Below are 19,045 nucleotides of genomic sequence, written 5' to 3' on the forward strand. Positions count from 1 at the left end.
ACAGATTATTTCTGAAGTAGAAACTTTCTGAAGTTATGCTTTGTTTTCCCTGTGCACAGACTAGAATCAATCTTGTATTTCATTATTTTAGGAGGCAGTCAGATGCCATGACAACAGGTAGCAGTGCCTTGAGCTGGACAGACAATTAATCAATAGCTGTGAGAGGTGACTAAAAGATCAGACAAGAGGAAGGCATATTTTAATTATTTTGTAAGATCTATCCATCTGCTCTTTTCTGTTCTGCCTAATACCAATTGTCATATCATCTTTATTCTGGACTATGGCAGGGCAATTCACACTCTGAAAAATGAGGATAAGCAGAAGCCTGAACCTGGCTCATGTATTTACATCCTGTCTCCCCAGAAACCAGGGCCTAGGGAGAGTTCATAAATCCAGGTCTCACCCCAGGTCTTACTCAAGGTAGGAAAATGAAAAGGATGCACATCTGAGCCAGAAAACCAGGAAAGACTTTGCAGTTTGCATGGAAGCACTACAGACTGCCTCCAATTTTGACTGATTTTTGCCTGACAGATGACAAAACCAAGTTTTTTTCTTGTCTTAGTCTCTATATTGTGGTTGTTGGGTTGTTTTTTTTTTTTCTTATTGCTTTGTTTGAAAGGGTGTGGCAGAAAGCAGAAGGGCTGCCTATGCTTTTCCTGGCTGTGGCAGTTTGGGTCAGGTGGATGGTGGGGAGGAAAAGGAGGGGATTACAATGTCTGCACACACATGGAAAGACTCCTGACAAAGCACATGTCTTGCTTGTTGCAGAGGAGCAGATCCAGGCCAAGCCTCAGAGGTCAAGGAGAGGATACATTCCTAGAGACCCAGAGGGAGACTCTGAAGGTCGCTGCAACCCCGGAAGCAGAGCAAGCTGCTGGGCTCCAGAGCATCTGGAAAGAGAGCTCATTCTGAAAGGAAATAGAATGCAGGGGGAAGATTTGTTTTCCAAACTTTTGTTTATTGCATCATAAGACCTGCATTTGGGGCATTTATTAATGGGATGACTGTGCTGTAACAGAACATTGAGGTTAGAATTACTTTCATGGTTTGTAGGGGTGTTCATTCTGCAGATCAAATTGGTCCTACCTCAAGGTTCAGACCTCCTCAGAGTCTCAGAAAAACCCCATCAAGGCAAAAGTTTTTATATTAAGCTTTCTGGGACTGAGGGCCTCTCTTCCTAATTCAGAAAAGACGAAAGAATCATTAGTAAATTATGGCTGGTGTAATTTATTTGGCCAGTCCTGCTGGTAGAAGGAGACAAATAGCTGTTATAATGGACTAGACACCATGGAAAAATAAGCTTGGTGTTTAATCTCTCGAAGCTGATCTAATTAGTGATGACAATTTGTCTTAGCTAGTACAAGAGATTTAAGAGCTGTGTGTAATGCTGGTTTTATTTCCCCAAATTTTTGACTGCTTTTCTATCTCTAGATGCTGAATTCAAACATTTCAGTTTTCCAAGAAAGCATTTATCATATAATAAACACTGTAAAAAAAGTATATTTTCTGTTCTGTTTAAAATGTAATTTAGCTATAAAATATGTGGTTCAAAATTCCAAACTCAAGGATCTGTGGGCTCCCATAGAGTTAACCAAGTTCTCTGCTTCCTATATATCCTCAAGCTATCCTAGTGCAATCCAGGAAGATAAATGCATAAACTATAGGACCAAACCATCAACAAAAATTATTGATCCCCCTGTAAACTGAGCTTAAATAATTATGCTTTTTTTTAACCCTGTTTTGGTATATTTGTTAGTGTCACTACACATGACTTTAAACCCAAATATCACACACTTACAAGTAAACCTAAATCCTGTCTGCATCACCTTCACAGAGCAAATCTTAACCATACTTTTCTTTGTTTATATCTGTTGAATTACACTATCTAGCTGAAGTGCTAATGGATTGGAATAAAAGATTAATGGTTGGTAATAAGTATAATTCCATGTGCCTGATTTGCTGAATGGGATGGGACTTTCTTGATATATTCAACAAAGAAAGTGTGCAAAGAATTTGATACTGTGAAATGATGGGACTCCTGTGATAATAGTTTGAGATTTGTGATGTAATGTGCATATAACATAACATTACCTTCAGAAATCACTATGAATTTTGGAGTAGATTTAACAAATTATTGTTTTGAGAAATATATTATTTCATTTTATTTTATTTTAGGGGAAAACCAGGCACAGCTGATACCATTGCTAGCATTTGTAAAAGTAGCACCTCATACTAAGAATCAGGAAAGATCTACTTGCCTTCAGATGCAATGAAATGACTGCTTGTATTTATATCAGTTTTTATAACACTGGGATAATCATTAAAGGAAAAATATCTGTATTTTTTCTGGGGATGATCAAAGCCTTCAAAATTGTGAACATGAAAATAAGGAGATGTGACAGAAAAGAAATATGTTAAGCAGAATATTGGTTACTATCAAAGTCTGGTTGAAAGAAATCACAGAGAAAGAAATCAGGACTCTGGAAATAGGCAGAGGATCCACACTTGAAACAAGGTAAAAGCCTTTTCTTTATATCATAACTAGAGAGTGCTATAAACATATTGCACTTGATGAAACAGGGTGTTGTTGGCAAATTTGTGACAATATTACTCAGTGGAGTGACCAGCAAGGCAAACAAGGACTCTGTACTGGCAGATGATTAAGAGGGTGAGAACAGCCATAGCTGCACCTTGGGAGATTCAGTTCAGAGAAGGAGCACTCCAGCATGGAATGTGGTGTGGCACTGGAGCTGGTTACCCAGGGAAGTGGTGGCAGTCTCCACTCTTGGTGCTTTCCATGAGCTGCAAAGCCCTGGCCCAGCCAGACAAAGGCACAGCTGGCCTGCCCCAGTTAGGTGACAGCCCTGCTTTGAATAAGAACCTGCACAAGAGATCTCCAGAGATCCCTACCAACAGGTGTTTCTACAATTCTAGAGAATAAATTGATCTTTGTTATTGAATATGTGTTGCATGGAATTCAACACATATTCAGTAATATAAAATATTCACAAAATACTCACAAAACATTTAGAAATCAATTCACTTGTTACAGAGTATTGGGCCTGATATTTAGCTGAGCAATTCTAGAGACAGTTAGGAATGTCAAAAGTGTTGTATAGGGCTATTACTGCCCATATAGAAAACTAAATGTGGGGGCTAGGAAAGAGAAGTGTGAAGATGATTACTGAAATCCTTCCCCAGTTCTGTGCTTATTTACCCTTAGTTTTAAGGGTAACTGTAACATTTTAATGTATTTTTCCCTTTTTTCTAATAATCCATTTTATTCATAATTACGAAATGTTGTCCAAACAACTCCTAGAACAGTTCCTCAGAATCCATAACTGACAATATATCAGCAAACTGCACTGTCACTTTGAAGGACAGGTTAGGACAAGAAGTGAAGAATAATATCTCCACTTAATTGAATTTGCAAAGGGAATTCAGGGTGGTTAATTAAAATGTGATCTGGGCAATGACTTTTCTGTTGACAAAAGGAATTACAATGTGAGCTTTACATCTTTTAAAAGAATAGGTCAGATTCAGATTATGTTCACATTGACATAATTGTAGAGTGTTTCTATTGATGCTAATTCATATTTATACCAGTGCTTCAGCATTAAAAATCCATTCAAGCATTTCTAGCAATACAGTGGGTCCTAGAATGGTGCTTGACACTGATTTAGTTTTAGGAGCAAAAGAAGTAAATGAGCAGCAAAGCTTCCTGAGATATAAATTGATATCAATTTATCCCTAATTTGTAGTTAAGGCAGAGTACAATGGAGAAAACTTGAACTTGTCATCTTTTTGTAGAGTACACTTTTTCATGATAATAATTGATAAATAAAATTCACACTCAGGCAATTATAACTATTAATAATGCAGAGATTTGAAACAGCAATAAAAATTGCAAGAAATCATATAACCCATCATTTAACCAGACGCTTTCTTCAGTTTCAAAACAGCAAATTTTTTTTTTTTTAAATATAATTTCACTTTCTTCAATGCTGATTTAGAAAAATATTTGTTCTTACAGTTTGCATTCCCCTGAGTTTTGTTGAGAACTGAAGGGCAAATAGAACGTTTTATTTCGTTCAATATTTCTGGGGAAGAGCAAGTTTTTGGTTGTAGACAAGTGATATTGGCCTGTGGTCAGAAACAATAAAATCTTACATTTAATAGTCTTGCTTCTTCTGCTCTGCAATACTTTTAATACTTTCTGTGCTCTTGGGTATGTATGCCCTGAAAGCTACTTCTTTTCTGCTGTCAAGAGTTGGTAATTCTTCTGAAAGTTTCTTTCTGTGCATTGGGGCATACATATAGACAAGTAAAAATCCCAAATATGCAACACAATGTACCTATGAAAACCTCCCAGCTCAAAGGGTTTACATGAGGATGACTAGCAGCATAATGACAGGAGGATTGTTAATTAAGAACATCCATTTGATGTAAATTGGTTTCACACCATTTATAAAAGATTGAAAAAAACCAGCCTGGTTATTTTTTGTGAGGAGGTCACTAAAGACTTGAAGTTTTCCATAATAAACTGTGCTTTGGCATGCATTTAGTTCTCTACGCTCCTATTTGTGTTTCAGCCAGAGACCCTCCACAAGCACATCATCACCTCTGTGGAAGCTGCTGTTATAGAACAATGTGCATATGAAGGGGTTTTCCCCAGAACCCAAAGAAACACAACTGTGTTTTATCACCCTGTTTCTGAATGCAAAGATACCACCTCTCAGTCAATTAATTCACTTCATATTCTCCATGCTCATTTGACTCTAGTATATTGAGTATTGGTTTGTTCTAATTCAGGGAATTCTGCACTGAATTCTATTCTATGGTGTAGAGAATTCCTATCATCAGCCCTACATCCTTCTCCTTTACAAACTTTAGTTTTACAACTACATTCCTTTTATTAGGAAAGATAAATCTTATGTGTGGAGAGAACCTTGGAAATTATTAGACAGGTGAGAATTTCTTGCCATTAACTGAAGCACTGAGGTAATATCAGAAACAAATTTTCTTCATAATATAAGATCATGGGATAGTTCAGGTTATCAGGGACTTGAGAAGGTGTCTCATCCAATCTCCTCCTCAAAGCAGGGTCAGCTTTGAGATTTGATCAGGCTGCTCATGGCTTTGTCCTGTCTCACCTTAAAGCCCCCAAGGAGGGAAACTGTCCTGCATCCTTGGACCACCTGCTCCACCACTTGACCCCTTGACGTTACGATGGTGAAAACATTTTTCCTTACATCCAATTTGAACCTCTCTTGCCTCAATTAATGCCCATTGTCCCTTAGCCTCTCAATGTCCACCATGGTGAAGCATCCAGACAGCAACTGACAGGACAAGAGGACACAGTCTTAGGCTGTGCCAAGGGAAATTTAGGTTAGATGTTAGGAAAAAGTTTTTACTGAAAGAGTGATAAAGTACTGGAATTGTCTACCCAGTGAGATGGTGGAGTCACCATCCCTGGATTTTTTGAAAAAAGATTGGATGTGGCACTCAACAAATGATTTAGCTGAGGTGTTAGGGCATGGGTTGGACTCAATGATCTTGAAAGTCTATTCCAACCCAGTGATTCTGTGATTCTGTGATCTTGATGACCTCCTTAGAGGCACTGGGAAGCTGCTATCAGGCTGCCTTGATCACCTTCTCTTCTCCAGGCTGAACAAAATTTCCCGTGACCAGACTCAAGTTTATCAATATTTGTCTTGTTTTGAGGTTAGGTGAGGCCCAGAAAAAGAGGTTTTATCCCGAAAACTGGATAAAACACTCTAGATGAGGTCTAATGAATGCTGCATGCAACACTGCAAACACTTGCAGTCTCTATTGTAAGACATTTTAATGCCCTTGAATGACATAATCTATTATATATCAGCTGCCATTAAACTGGAAATTCCTAGTTTTTCTTAGTGTGATTAGATCCTATTCATAACCAAGCTAAGGAATGATGACAGAATTATCCATGTAAGCAGAAGGTTTTACTGATTTTCCTATTGAATTTCCATGGCAGAAGGTAAATAATTACACCTTGGTCCCAAAAATGTGGTGCCACTCTGACAGTGGATACAACTCCTCGTTCCAGTGCAACCCTCATTCTGCACTGACTCCTCACAAGTCTTGGGATGGGAAAAGGATACTGTGCTGTGGTGGCAAGTAATGGATCTTCTAGTGAACTAGAGCTATGTGCAAACTGTGATGAATAGATGAGTTCCCAGAAAAGACCAATCCATTTTATTCAGTACCCCATTATTCATATGAATTAAAGATGTAACTCTAATAACTCCACAGCTATCATTAAGCAGATTTAAGATCTTTGAAAAAAATACAAGATAAATCAACAAAACTGACTGTGAAGCAGGACGTAATATAAGCAAAGAGTGGCGTGGATGGTGGCAACTTTAGAAATGTAATTTGGTGGCCTTCTACAATATTGCCACAGAGATAAAGGACTGACATTTCTTCAAGTCAAAGAAAGCATCAAGTTGGTCTTAGAAGGTCAAAACCTTGAAAAGTAGCTTTGTAAGGTTTAAATCTTTTTCCAGTGGAAATTCAACAGCAAACAAGAAGTGCAAATGTTAATGGCACAAGCTCATTTCACTTTAGAAATGAATTGAAAGATAATAGGATTGGAATTGTTGGAAGAGGCAATCCATATTTTTCACAAAATGAGAATTAATTTTTATTATTTTAAGTATGCTGCTGTAGTTTTGCCCTGCTCTCCACACCAAGTTTTCAGCTCTCTTAAACCTTTGCATTTACAACTCCTATGTAAATGCTTTGTTTTTTAACAGCTCCCAAACCAACACCACAATTTCTCCATCATAAAACATTCTGCTGCTTTCTACTCTGCTCCTGAGGTTTTACAACTTAGAGCTCAGAGAGTTTTGACTGAATGCAAACCTTTGGCATTGCTGAGTGTCCATAATTATGTGTCTCCATGGTAACCACAAGAGAGAAAGTATAGCTGTATAATCCTTAAGTAATACAATGTTATGTTTTTCTTGGTAGACAAAGAGATTCTAGCTATCATAGGCATGTTAAGCAGCCTGTGAATATCAAAGTTGCACATATATTCCTTATCAGCAGAATGGAAATTGTTTTAGCAAAACTGAAATGTGTGTTGATACCTCAGGAATATAAACACAAAATTTTTGGAGCTTCTGTTTTGAGTAAATCTGGGCAAACTAACTTCAGATTAATCATTTTGGTAAATTTTCCTTTCTCTTAATCTCACTGTTTAATAGAAAAGTCATAACTAATCATGGCAATCTGGTTGCTTGCCAGAAAAAGGGCTAAATTATTCCCTGACTAATCAAAATGGAATTTACATGATTTTAATGTGCTATACTCCTATGTGATAGCCTGAACTTGCTCATTTTAATGTTTCAGTGCAGTGTAAATGATTCCAGAGCCAAAATGAAATTGATGATACTGCTGTATTTTTTAGGTTTTTTTTTCTTATTTCTTTAATTATATTTGGTTAGAAAAAATACAAACTATTTTAGACAACATTATGACTGACATTTAAAAACCAGAAGTATCTGGACACCATTTTTGTTTTATACTTTCCAGCTTTTGTCCTCTGAATCTTGGTAAAGACTGCAGGAAACTGTAAAACTGTTGTCATATTGACAAGAAACAGCAGAAGTTGCACAGTTCTGCAAGCAAAATTTAACCCAAGGCACACTTTGGCACTATTGCTTAAATAAAACAAGCTTTCTATGACTAATCCCTCCAGCATTCAGGGTCTGTAGAGGTACATATGTGGATAGAAAGTAGGTGTAGCAGAGGAGACACAAACTTGAAGAATAAAAGATATTTTGTCAAAAAAGAAAAAATACACTTATAATACAGGCAATTTTTTTCTAAAGGGAAACTATTTTTCCAGTTTTCCATGAGTTCTCAGCATATTCCTAAAGGGACATAAAAACTGAAGGAATGCAAGCACAGGTTCTGATCCCACCGCATTTTTTTCTCCTACTGCTGGCCCACAGAAACTTTTCATCTGTGGTTTCCAGCCATGAAAGCAATCCATTGAGTGGAAATTTGTTTGGTTTTTTTTTTTTTTTTTTTTTTTTTTTTTGTTCTTTGTTTTTCTTCCCATCTATGAGACACATTTGGTGTTTTGATGTCCTTCACAATGTCAGAGACTGATTATGTTTAGCACAGTTTCTATCTAAAAAATAGGACAGTGAGTCTTCAAGTTAGGATTTTCTGACAACATTACTCTGCATGGGTGTTTTTGGGTTTTCTTTTTATTTTTTTTTCTTCTCTTTTCACTCAGCCTTAGGGGGTGGGGGTGGGGGGGTAGGGAGACAAGATAATTAAATAAATTAACAGTATTTTTCTCAATGATTTCATTATGAATTCAACAAGGATAAGAATTAGGCTCTAGGTCCTGAAACTCTTAATCATGAGAAATCTGTCATAGTAAAACCCTCATTGCAAACAGGGAAAGGTCCAGTGCCAAGTTCTGCAGCCTGCATGCATTGTCCCATTCCTGGGTACATTCACAACACGTAGTCATGGAACCAGAATAATCTAGTCTGGTGATGTGCCTTTTGCCAGCAATTTATATTTGGAAGGAAGAGGCTATTCTGATAAATTAAATATTTCTGTGCCAGACCCAGAGCTAGTTGCTTTGTTCTCATTTTGTGTTGTCCTGGCAGTGCCACAGTAGGTTTCAGTATGTGAAGTTCACTGGCCCAGTAATTGTGATGACAGACAACAAAACCTACTGAAGTTTAAGGCTATTTAATAATAAATAGCAAGCCTTGAGTAGTTTTAACAGTACACTTAGCAATACACTTTCAAATTTGTGGGAAATTTGTGTAGTTCCAGCAGGCTGCATGGGCTGGATGTCATTAAATTAAAATCTCTAAGAAACCTGTGGATCTGAAATTCTGTGCGTAGGAGGGAGTGAGCTGGATGTAATTCAAGTATCATTCTTCAACAAATACTCAAAGAACTTGTATAAAAGTATCCATGAAGGCTCTCTGCTCTTTTTCTTAGTAGAGTGTGGCTCCTGGAAGAGAAATCAAGTATGGAAAACATACCATTAACATAGGATGGAGGAAGAGACCTTGGAAATAGAGGGCTTGTGCATGCCTAGATGCCTTAACCTGCTACAGGATTCTCACATCTACCCAGATACAGAAGAATTGTGGCTATAGGTGCTGTAGCCATCTATGTCAAAACTTGCAATAGATTCCATGTTGTCAGCAGAATAATTGATAGAAATTCCATCCAGACATCCCAGTTTATTCACCTCCTGGCTTGGATTTGCCACGGGGTGGGAGGGAAGTTTCCAGTTAAAGTGCCACAAAGCTCAGACACGTTGTTTGGTGGACAAGAGTGTGTCACTAGAGCTGTGTGGTGTGCGCTTAACCTGTGATGCCCTGGGAGCTGCATCTGGAAAATAACTGGGTTTGTTTGGGTCTTTTCCCTTATGCTGCACCATCATGTTGGAGATCTGGGGAAGTACTTAAGTGGCATTCCTCACAATTTCTAAAGAAAACTCTATGAAATATTATTTTCATGGTTCACTGTAAAATTTTCAATTGCTGATTAGCCACAACAGCATTTGTTAACATTACAGGTTTGGCACAAAGCCATTTGTTTTCCCCTACTGGAAAGGTGGTTGGGAAAATACCTCAAAATAAAGATTAAACATTATTTTTTAATTGGGTCACTCTATAATACTTATTTTTTCATAAAAAATTTAAAAGTTTTTAGTGATGTAGGTATATGTACTGTACTATAGAGGATGTATGATTTAACTGTAATAATGAGATTTTTATATGGGTTTTTTTACTCTGAATACAGCTAAGAAAAATCTCTGAGCTTCCCAAAACCACTCTTTCCAAAGAAACCACAATGTTACAGAGCCCTTTCATCATCCAGCATACAGTACTGTACACACAAAAATATACACTGTACTACTTTAAATTAATTCATATTTGCAGGAGACAGTCTGTGTGAGTATGTGCAATTATGAAATGTAACTTTTTTTTCCTCTTGACATTTTTAGCTGCCTCACCCCTTTTATTTGAACACATACATATGGTGTGTGAGAGTGAGCAAGCTCTCTGTAAATGTTTGGAAGGAGCATCTGTCAGACAATAAAACTTACAAGAAAACATGTTTCTCATTTAAAGAGTATTCACTAGAACTATTTCAGTGTTGGAATCAGTTCATTTGTATAGCTTGGAGGCATTAATAAGAGCAAAGAACTGCAAAGGCACCAGAAAACTCAAACTGTTACTAAGAATCCAAGGTATTTTTAAAAAGCATTTTGTCTTTTCGGCATCTCAGTCTTCTGATAAGGAATCTGAACCAGCTGACAGACAGGAAACCTCTGCTAGTCCATCCAGAGGGATTGCAAACAAGAAGATGGCACGATTTTTGCAAACCTGGAAAGTCTAAAGATTGCAATAATTGTTGGACCAAAGGGACCCTCTTCAGGCATAAATAGCAAGACTCCTACTGTCTTCTCTTGCAGACCAACTCAGCTGCCAGCAAAAGCAGGTGCTCTCCCCCTACCAGTGCTCCAGAGGAATATTTAGTGAGTATTCATAGATATTTTTACAAACTAATGTATTATTAGTGATTTACTTAAGATTGTGTAGTTTTCTCAAAGGACAAAGACATTTAAAAATCAGTTTTAAGGCTATTATTTTAAACAATTGGTGGAGTTCAACAGTCTGATGCAATTACAATGTTAATTTAAAACAAAATTTGCACCACCTATGACAGTAACTGTGAAAAAAAATACTGATTTTTTAAAACTATGTAGTTTAAACAATCTAAAGGAATTACAATGTTTTGAATTCACATTATGACGGGAAAGTAATTTATATAAATATGAAATCTATTTGACTTTAAATGTTATGCTATAAAACAGCCTTTGTAGAACACAAATTTAAAATAAATCATTTCTTTTGGCAAAGTAACCTGCAATTTAATCTTTAGAAGAATAAATATACCACTAATGTTTTCCACAGAAACAGTTGCTACTCTAATTAAATCAAGATGTGACTCTAATCAGATTTCAAAAGAAAATCAGAAACAGATTTTTCTCTGAGGTAGTACTATGGACAAGGATAAGATATTTTTATTTTCATTTTTATTAGAAACACTTGTCCCAGGTAAAGTTACAGATTTGTAGTATATACCATGGAAATAATAAATCTGAAAGCATTATAGTAATGTTTTCAGAAGCATAGCAATTTTTAGTGTTCCAGATATTTGCTTTCTCTTTGGCTATAACTTATGCCACATTACATTTTATTAGGTAACTGCTATTAATTTCTGAGTTTAGAGTGACTAATATGGCTAACACTCTTTTTCTTTCTTTTTGTGTGGAAGGGAATGGAAAACCTGATGGTTGTCTACTGGTCCTGTAAAGTTATCTGGACAGTTCTTGTAACAATACTGGGTTATGCCAGCAGCCTGCCTGTGGGGGAGGATGCTCTTTGCACAGCAGAGCAACTTGCTAAGTACAGGATAATCTTCACAGGGAAATGGAGTCAGACTGCTTTCCCTAAGCAGTATCCACTCTACAGGCCCCCAGCACAGTGGTCATCCTTGCTAGGTAAGTGATGTATGCACAGCAACAAGAGCAGATAAGCCTCTTGACCTCTGTGGTCTCTTTTTCCTTAATAGTTATGTAAGATAAGTAATGAAAAAGGGAAAAAAAGCGCCAAAGTTATTAAGAATGAAATGCAGATATTGAAGTATCCACAATGTCCTCAAAAATCTCCAACTGTTTTCAATTGACTTCTGTTTTCAACTGGCTGCAGCTGAAAGAAGCAGAGATAAGCCAAATGTTTTAGTGTTCACTCAATTTTATACACATTTTTTTTTAACCTCAGAAATAAAACAGAGAAAATGAAGAAATAGGGACATTCTAAATCAGACTTTTATGTCATGCCATGTATTCACTCAAATAGGTGTTACTCATAGTTCTGACTACAGCATGTGGAAAAAAAATGAATATGCCAGCAATGGTGTACGTGATTTTGCTGAAAAGGGTGAAGCATGGGCATTAATGAAAGAAATAGAAGAAGCTGGAGAGAAAATTCAGAGTGTACACGGAATCTTCTCTGCTCCTGCAATTTCCAGTGGTACAGGACAAACCTCAACTGAATTAGAAGTGCATCCAAGACACCCCTTAGTAAGTAAATGTACATACTCCTTTCAAAAGTTCATTTTACGTTACCAGCAACCAAAATTAAATATTTGAGTTCTCACTTGCAGAAACAACATAATGAAAAAGAATTACTAAAAAGCATGTCACATTGCAGGGAGCACTGTACAGCTTCTAAAACGTAGAAGAGCAAAATGACATTATTTCAAGACCTTTAAGTGAAAATTACTATAAGCAGCACTGAAGCACTCCAAAGCAAGTGATTCAATCCTGATGGATCATTTGTTTCATTAGGTTTCGTTTGTTGTACGAATTGTTCCCAGCCCTGACTGGTTTGTGGGCATTGACAGCCTAAATCTCTGTGAAGGAGACCACTGGATGGATGAAGTATCAGTAGATCTATTTCCATATGATGCTGGAACTGACAGTGGATTCACTTTTTCCTCCCCAAACTTTGCCACTATTCCACAGGACACAGTGACAGAGGTAGGTGCACGGACATAGTTTAGCACTTCATTCTGCTATGTTTTGAGTCTTCCCTTTAAAACATAACTAGTCTAAAATTTTGAAACTGATTTTAGTATTTGAGAGTGCTGATGCTCTCTACATATGGATTTATTACACAGCTGATAAACCTACTGCTTTTGTTTATCTTCTGTATCTTTGAAATTTATTAAGTAAATGTAAATGATTCATGAGAATTTGTCTACATTTTCTGGAAAAGCTGACAATTTTTTGTAGATGATATTTAACAATCCTTAAAGTGCCAGGAAAATGAAAATACAAAAGTCCTGATACCACCAAATGTGAATCTAACCAGGAAAAGTCTTAGTAGTGAATACTGCTGTGAGGAGGAGTTTTCAGTTGAAAGCACTGCTGAAACCTGAAACTGCTACATTTGAGGGAAAGGACCTAAAGGAAAGCAGAGAACTTCACTATGGTGACATTGCTTTCAATCCCTTTTGCTCATTTCATCCTCTCTACGCCCCATACTTTGCTTTTGCCATTTAAGAGAGGTGGTAAATGAAGGATTTTGATTTAAATGGTTTGAATACTATAAATATTCACTTAATCCTTTCTTAAAGGTGAGTTTTTGTAGCATCAAATGCTGTGCTAATGAGTAATGAGGAAAGGAAGAGAGAAGCATTTGGCCTCTCATATCCATATGACAGCTCCTATAGAATATCTAGTATTATTGTTTAATACTCACGTATTCTTCTTGTAATAACATCCAGTTCCTTCTGACCAATCTTTTCATACATTACCATGTTTGCAGGACCTCCTACCACAGTCCTGTATCCAGTCAAGTACCCTGCATTAAAAATTCTGGGCTGATCAGCATAGTTATGTGAACTATGTGTTCATAGAAACTGGTTGTTTGCAAATTATTTGCCAAAAAGTATTAGCATGATTTACAAATATGATTTTACAGTTGCCTCCTTAGTTTTTTTAATATTCCCCTTTTTATTTCACAGATCACTTGCTCCTCTCCAAGTCACCCAGCAAACTCATTTTATTATCCCAAACTCAAAATTTTGCCACCAATTGCTCAAGTTACAATGGTGAAAATAAAGAAAAGCCAGCTAGGTCTTTCTGCACCTTTTATTAATCTTCCAGCTAAAAGCAATGAAATAATAGACACTGTCTCAGGTAAGTGATCAGTGGATGTTCTCAGTTCTGTTATTTCCATTCACTCAGAAGTATGTGGAAATCTGGAAGGTGATGTGGATGAAACAGGTGATCAGGCAGAATATTCTCCTATCTTCATAGGAATAGTTCCAGACTCACAAATGGGAAATAAAACAAGCCAGTCGACATAAAAGAGAATTCCTGAGAGAATAAGTAAGGGATTGCATACTTCAGCTGTGGTTCAAAGGACTGGGCTATATCCAGAGTAAGAGCTACCCAAGCCTTTGTATCAGTGTAGCTCAGTGAATTTTATAAGAAACAAATGACACTCAGTCAGAATCAGCATTCCCAAACTCTTTGCAACTTTGAAGTAAATAGTCATCCTTAAGGTTTTACATGACAATGAAGCCAAGAACCATTATTGTTGTCTCTTTCTGGGTCAGAACTTGGCATTTATGAGCAATAAAATGTATATAATTTGATTGATTTGGACATATTTTCATTAGAAACATAAATCTTGATAACAAAAATAAAGTTATCTCTCATTTTCATTTTCTCAAAAACATTAGCTAATAATCTTGAATAGATAGGAAGACATGCAAACTACTGTCTCAAGTCAATCATAAGGGTGATTTTCAAATCTCTGAATTAAAATGCATACATTATTAACACAATATTTGCTCCAAGGGACCAATGTATTCCCAAAAGTGTTGCCATGTTCCAGAAGCTTCTCCAGAATGTCTAGGGATGGCATGTCTCTAGCACTGCAGTCATCATCTAGCACTAGCTGATGACCTTACAACCAATAAAATATAGCTCATTCTCTGCTCAGTTAATGTGTTATTTATAATTTAATAAATGTACTTATCAATTTATAGTTGTTTAATGTATTTCTATTAGCAAACAATACATATTCAAAGTGAGTGTTACACATCTCATTTACAGTTATATACCCTTCCCATAGGATTTGAAAGGAATATTTGGCACTGTTCATGATATAAACTTTAAATTGCATTTAAAGTACAGTATTTAAAATCTATTTTTAATCACAAATCCCACTTTCTTGTATATGAACCAGTATATTAAACCAGTTAAAAAAATTATTCAATCAAAAGGGCAGACTTAATTACCAGAGGTCAAGCAGTGTCCCTTATTCCCTCTAGAAACATATGAATGAATGATGACAACAGAAGTTGTCATCAGAAGTTGTCCTTTAATGCCACACATGTTTAGTGTGGCATTAAAGGATGGGCTTGTGCACACCTCTTTTACCCACAAATGCTGTAACAAGCAGCTCTGATGCCACTTCCTGTGACAAGCAGTATTTTAATTTAACCTGCTAGGGAATATTCACCTACTTGTTATGATTTTTACTTTAGATAGAATCATGCATTATGGATAATACTTAAGAGTTTCTAACTTCTTTCTTGCACTGAATGAAAACTATATTGAAATCCTTTCAGCATTAGAAAGCTTCAAGTGACAGAATATCCTTATTGGCAAAGGGAAGAGTAGTGTACACACCAAAATATAGCAGGATGATTTAATTATAAAAAACGGGACTTTATTTCTGAAGCAAATTGGAACAAAAGTAAAATGCAGTTTGATATTAACAACTCTAGGAACAATAGCTGCCTGCAAACAAATATAAATATACCTAAATAAACCAGAGAAAAGCTTTATTCTCAGTGTTTTAGTTAGTTATGAAAAGAAAAATGAATTATAAAAATTGACAGCAACCGTTTTTAAATTCAATCTTTTGAGTACAATCATTTTAAGCACAGTTTTCTTTTAAGGAATTCTGTATTTTCATTCAAGATATAATATGCTTCAGAACTGATCTAATACCTCAGACATGCTCTAGACTGCAATAACAATAATACCAATGAGTTTAGGAGCTGAAACCAGATTTTTTTTAAATTTACGAGACAACACACTGATTTGATGGATATCACATGTATTTTGTATGAAAGGAATGCTGTTTGATGATCATTCCTTCACGCTTTTCCAACTGTGTATTTGACTTAAGTACAACTCGATGTAAAGTTACCTCTTTGCTGTGTGTGTTGCAGAAACACCCCTGGACTGCGAGGTTTCACAGTGGTCTTCCTGGGGGCTCTGCAGAGGGGTCTGCAGAGAAACAGGGACCAAGATCAGAACCCGTTTTGTACTTCTTCAGCCTGCCAATAATGGAATGCCTTGTCCAAACCTGGATGAAGAAACAGGATGTGAACCAGAAAATTGTGTCTGAAATAAAGAAAAGATAATAATTGAGATAATTTAAAAGTAGGATAAGTTTAAATCTAAACTACATGTCAATCAATGTTCTTTATCATTTGGTTACGCTGCACTATTTTGCTGAAAAGCTGCATTAGAATGGGTTTGAAAGTTTTTATTTAATATCAAGATTTTGGGGGGTTAAATTCCTAAGTACTGGATAATTTAAAGACCAAAAACCCCCAAATAAATCCTTCCTCCAAATACACTGTAAGTTCTTGGAGTACCCTCTAGTGGCAGAAAAGAAGACATTTGGAAAGATCGTATTTCACATTTTTACTTCACAGTAAAAATCTTTCAATCACAAAGTCTAAACCAATAACCTCCTTAAATATTGTAATTTGTTTATCTACACCTATTTATACCTAGAAAATAGTTTTTTTCCACTAAATTATGTTTTTCTAATTTATTGGCATTTTTGTCATCTGTCTAACCTTGCTTAATGTGCATTTCTTCAGAAACTACTTACAAAAGTCAGAGCAACCAGATGTTTGCAGTGTGGTTAAGATAATAATGGAACTGAGTAAACTTGTCTTAAGACTTTTGAATATATGAAAATGTCTTTTTTATTTCTCTTTCTCAAAAGTGAGAAGAATAACTGCCATGAGGACACTCAGCCAACAAAATTACTAGAAAAAAATCTAAAGCGTGGATAGTAGTAGAAAACATCTGAGCTGAATTAAAAGTGTTAGCTGAGATTCAAAAACTGATTGTTGGTGTGTGTCCCTCATGAGACAACTTTAATCTCAAAGCTAACACTGTTGACCATAACATAAATTATACAATTAACCTCATATATGCAGTAAATGTGTCCATGTTTCTTTATATGTGTTTGCTGCTATTTGTGTATATATTACCTGAAATTAAGGTATGCACAACTCTAACAAAACACATCTCAGAAACTGTTCCTGACTGCAAGTTTTAATGCTCAAATAACTTATAAAATGAATGCAACATATGGCTTATGAAGAGCTGTGGCTACCAACTAGGAAAAGAATTTTGGAATAATACTTATTCAATAGAATAAGTTTAAAGTCAGCTCACAAAACTTTTACAGCACACTGCAATTTTACAAATATACAGCACAGGTATTGAACAGGAGAGTTGATTTGAATAAGTTCCTTCTGGAATATGCCAAATACAAGATGATTTCTCTTGTCCTTGAAGGAGCACACTGTATTGTCCATAGAGCTGAAACATTTAAACATTTCTCTGTACATTTTTTTTCCAGGAGAGATATCTTGCAAAGACACAAATAAATTTGAAACTTTCTCAGTCTAAACTTCACTGGTCCTGCAAATGCTGATAAATACACAATTGACAGAACTAAGTGTAGAAATTTCTGCTCTTCTCTCATTCTTCAGATTCCCACTGTTGTCCGTTCAAAATTGTTCACTTACTCAAATTGTTCAATTACAAAACTGCACACTTACTATTTTTTAACGTTCCCCCTATTTCCACTCTATCATGGGAGTAGTGTTACTACACTATGCTGTGTTTAGTTAATCGTTAGTATTTTTCTTTCTTCTTTTTATATTAGTTTTAACCATTCTGTATTTTCTGTTACACTTATTTACTTCCTGTTTACACATTTATCATCATATCAAAAAACATAAGCATATAATGTAGTATATATTTAAATATTCTCAGAGGGCAGGAGCTTATTTCAAATTCATAGTCAAGAGACAAATTAAGCTCAATAAAGTTTTGGGGCAGATATCAAATGCAATTCTAAATTATGCCTTAGGAAAACCAAACTCAAAACCCACAAGGTATCCTTTCAGGTACTTTCCTGGAAATTCTCTAAACACTACCGTTTTTCTTCTTCACATGCCCAGAATAAATAAAGGCCCAGACCCAGTAAAAGAATACCTACATTTGTATTAACATACATGACCTGAAACCTGAATCCTACAAGATTTAATTTGAGTGGAGGAGCCCCAGTGTTTGCTCAAACTCCTGGAGACTAAAGTTTTCCAAAGGATAGTGAAGGAGAAAGGATGAGATAAGGACAAGGAATAGAAAGAGAATATGTAACCAGCACACCTCAGAAAACTCCAGTCAGTGATACACAACTTTACTATTTTAGGGTGTTTACATACATGAATATTCACTGCATCTTCCTTCAAAACCAGTAGTTTCCTAACCCACCAGTTACCTGGATATGAGGTTTTTTGTAAGCTGTAAATTCAGGAGACCTTGGTAAATATATTCTTTAAGGATGCCTCTGTGCATTGCTTGGCCATAAATATAAGTCCAGGTATTCCCTTTGAAACCACAGGGATGAAGCCATTACTTGACAAGACTGTGGATACAGTGAATGAAATGCTTTCTAGTAAAGGAGCACATTTCTGATAGTATTTATCTATTGAACTGATAGGTGAGGAACATTATCCCTGCACAGATATTGCTAGGACTTTGTAGCTTCAGCAGCCTTGGAATTCTCCTAAAAATTCTGGGACCAGGAAGAACGACAGAGGAAGTCTTCCTTCCTTTTCCTTTGTATCTCATGTTACAGACGGTTGGCAGCCAAGATGCTGAGGTCATAAATACATGAGATTAAGAGAAGGAAATAGGCAAATTAATTCCTGGGTTAAGCTAGTCTCAGAAAGCACTTTGGAAAGAAGCTTGAAATGGATTTGTAAAGACAATTCTTTTCAAGAATATCTCACAGAAAGAATCAGCTTTGATGCCTTGGCAGATGTTCTTGCAGAATGAAAGATGTGGTTAATGGTAAAGTGTAGCAACAAAAAAGTCACCACAGAATTAAACTGTGGTCTTACAAAAATAATCAACACAAAATTAAATTCCTATAATGGAAAAAGTGTGAAAAGAAAAGATCTGAGAGTATCTGATGTTATTCAAGGCAAAAAGCTTCATTTCATTATATTCCCAGTCCCAGGTAATTGAAGTACATTGTGAATAACTGACCTGTCAGGAATGATCCAACATAATAAAGTAACTCAGACTATTCTATGACAATAT

General features: G+C 36.0%; 1 protein-coding gene across 1 annotated transcript; it reads left to right on the top strand.

Moving 5' to 3' along the window:
- Positions 1-10,137: 10,137 nt before the first annotated feature.
- SPON2 (spondin 2) lies at positions 10,138-17,342 on the top strand. Its single transcript, XM_059845367.1, has 6 exons — positions 10,138-10,570; positions 11,374-11,599; positions 11,958-12,181; positions 12,449-12,640; positions 13,630-13,804; positions 15,856-17,342. Exons 2-6 carry the CDS (start codon positions 11,377-11,379, stop codon positions 16,032-16,034), a joined length of 993 nt encoding a protein of 330 aa, XP_059701350.1. The 5' UTR covers positions 10,138-10,570; positions 11,374-11,376; the 3' UTR covers positions 16,035-17,342.
- The last annotated feature ends 1,703 nt before the right edge of the window (positions 17,343-19,045 follow it).

The sequence above is a fragment of the Haemorhous mexicanus genome, chromosome 4, assembly GCF_027477595.1.
Source record: "Haemorhous mexicanus isolate bHaeMex1 chromosome 4, bHaeMex1.pri, whole genome shotgun sequence".
NCBI classification, from domain to species: domain Eukaryota; kingdom Metazoa; phylum Chordata; class Aves; order Passeriformes; family Fringillidae; genus Haemorhous; species Haemorhous mexicanus.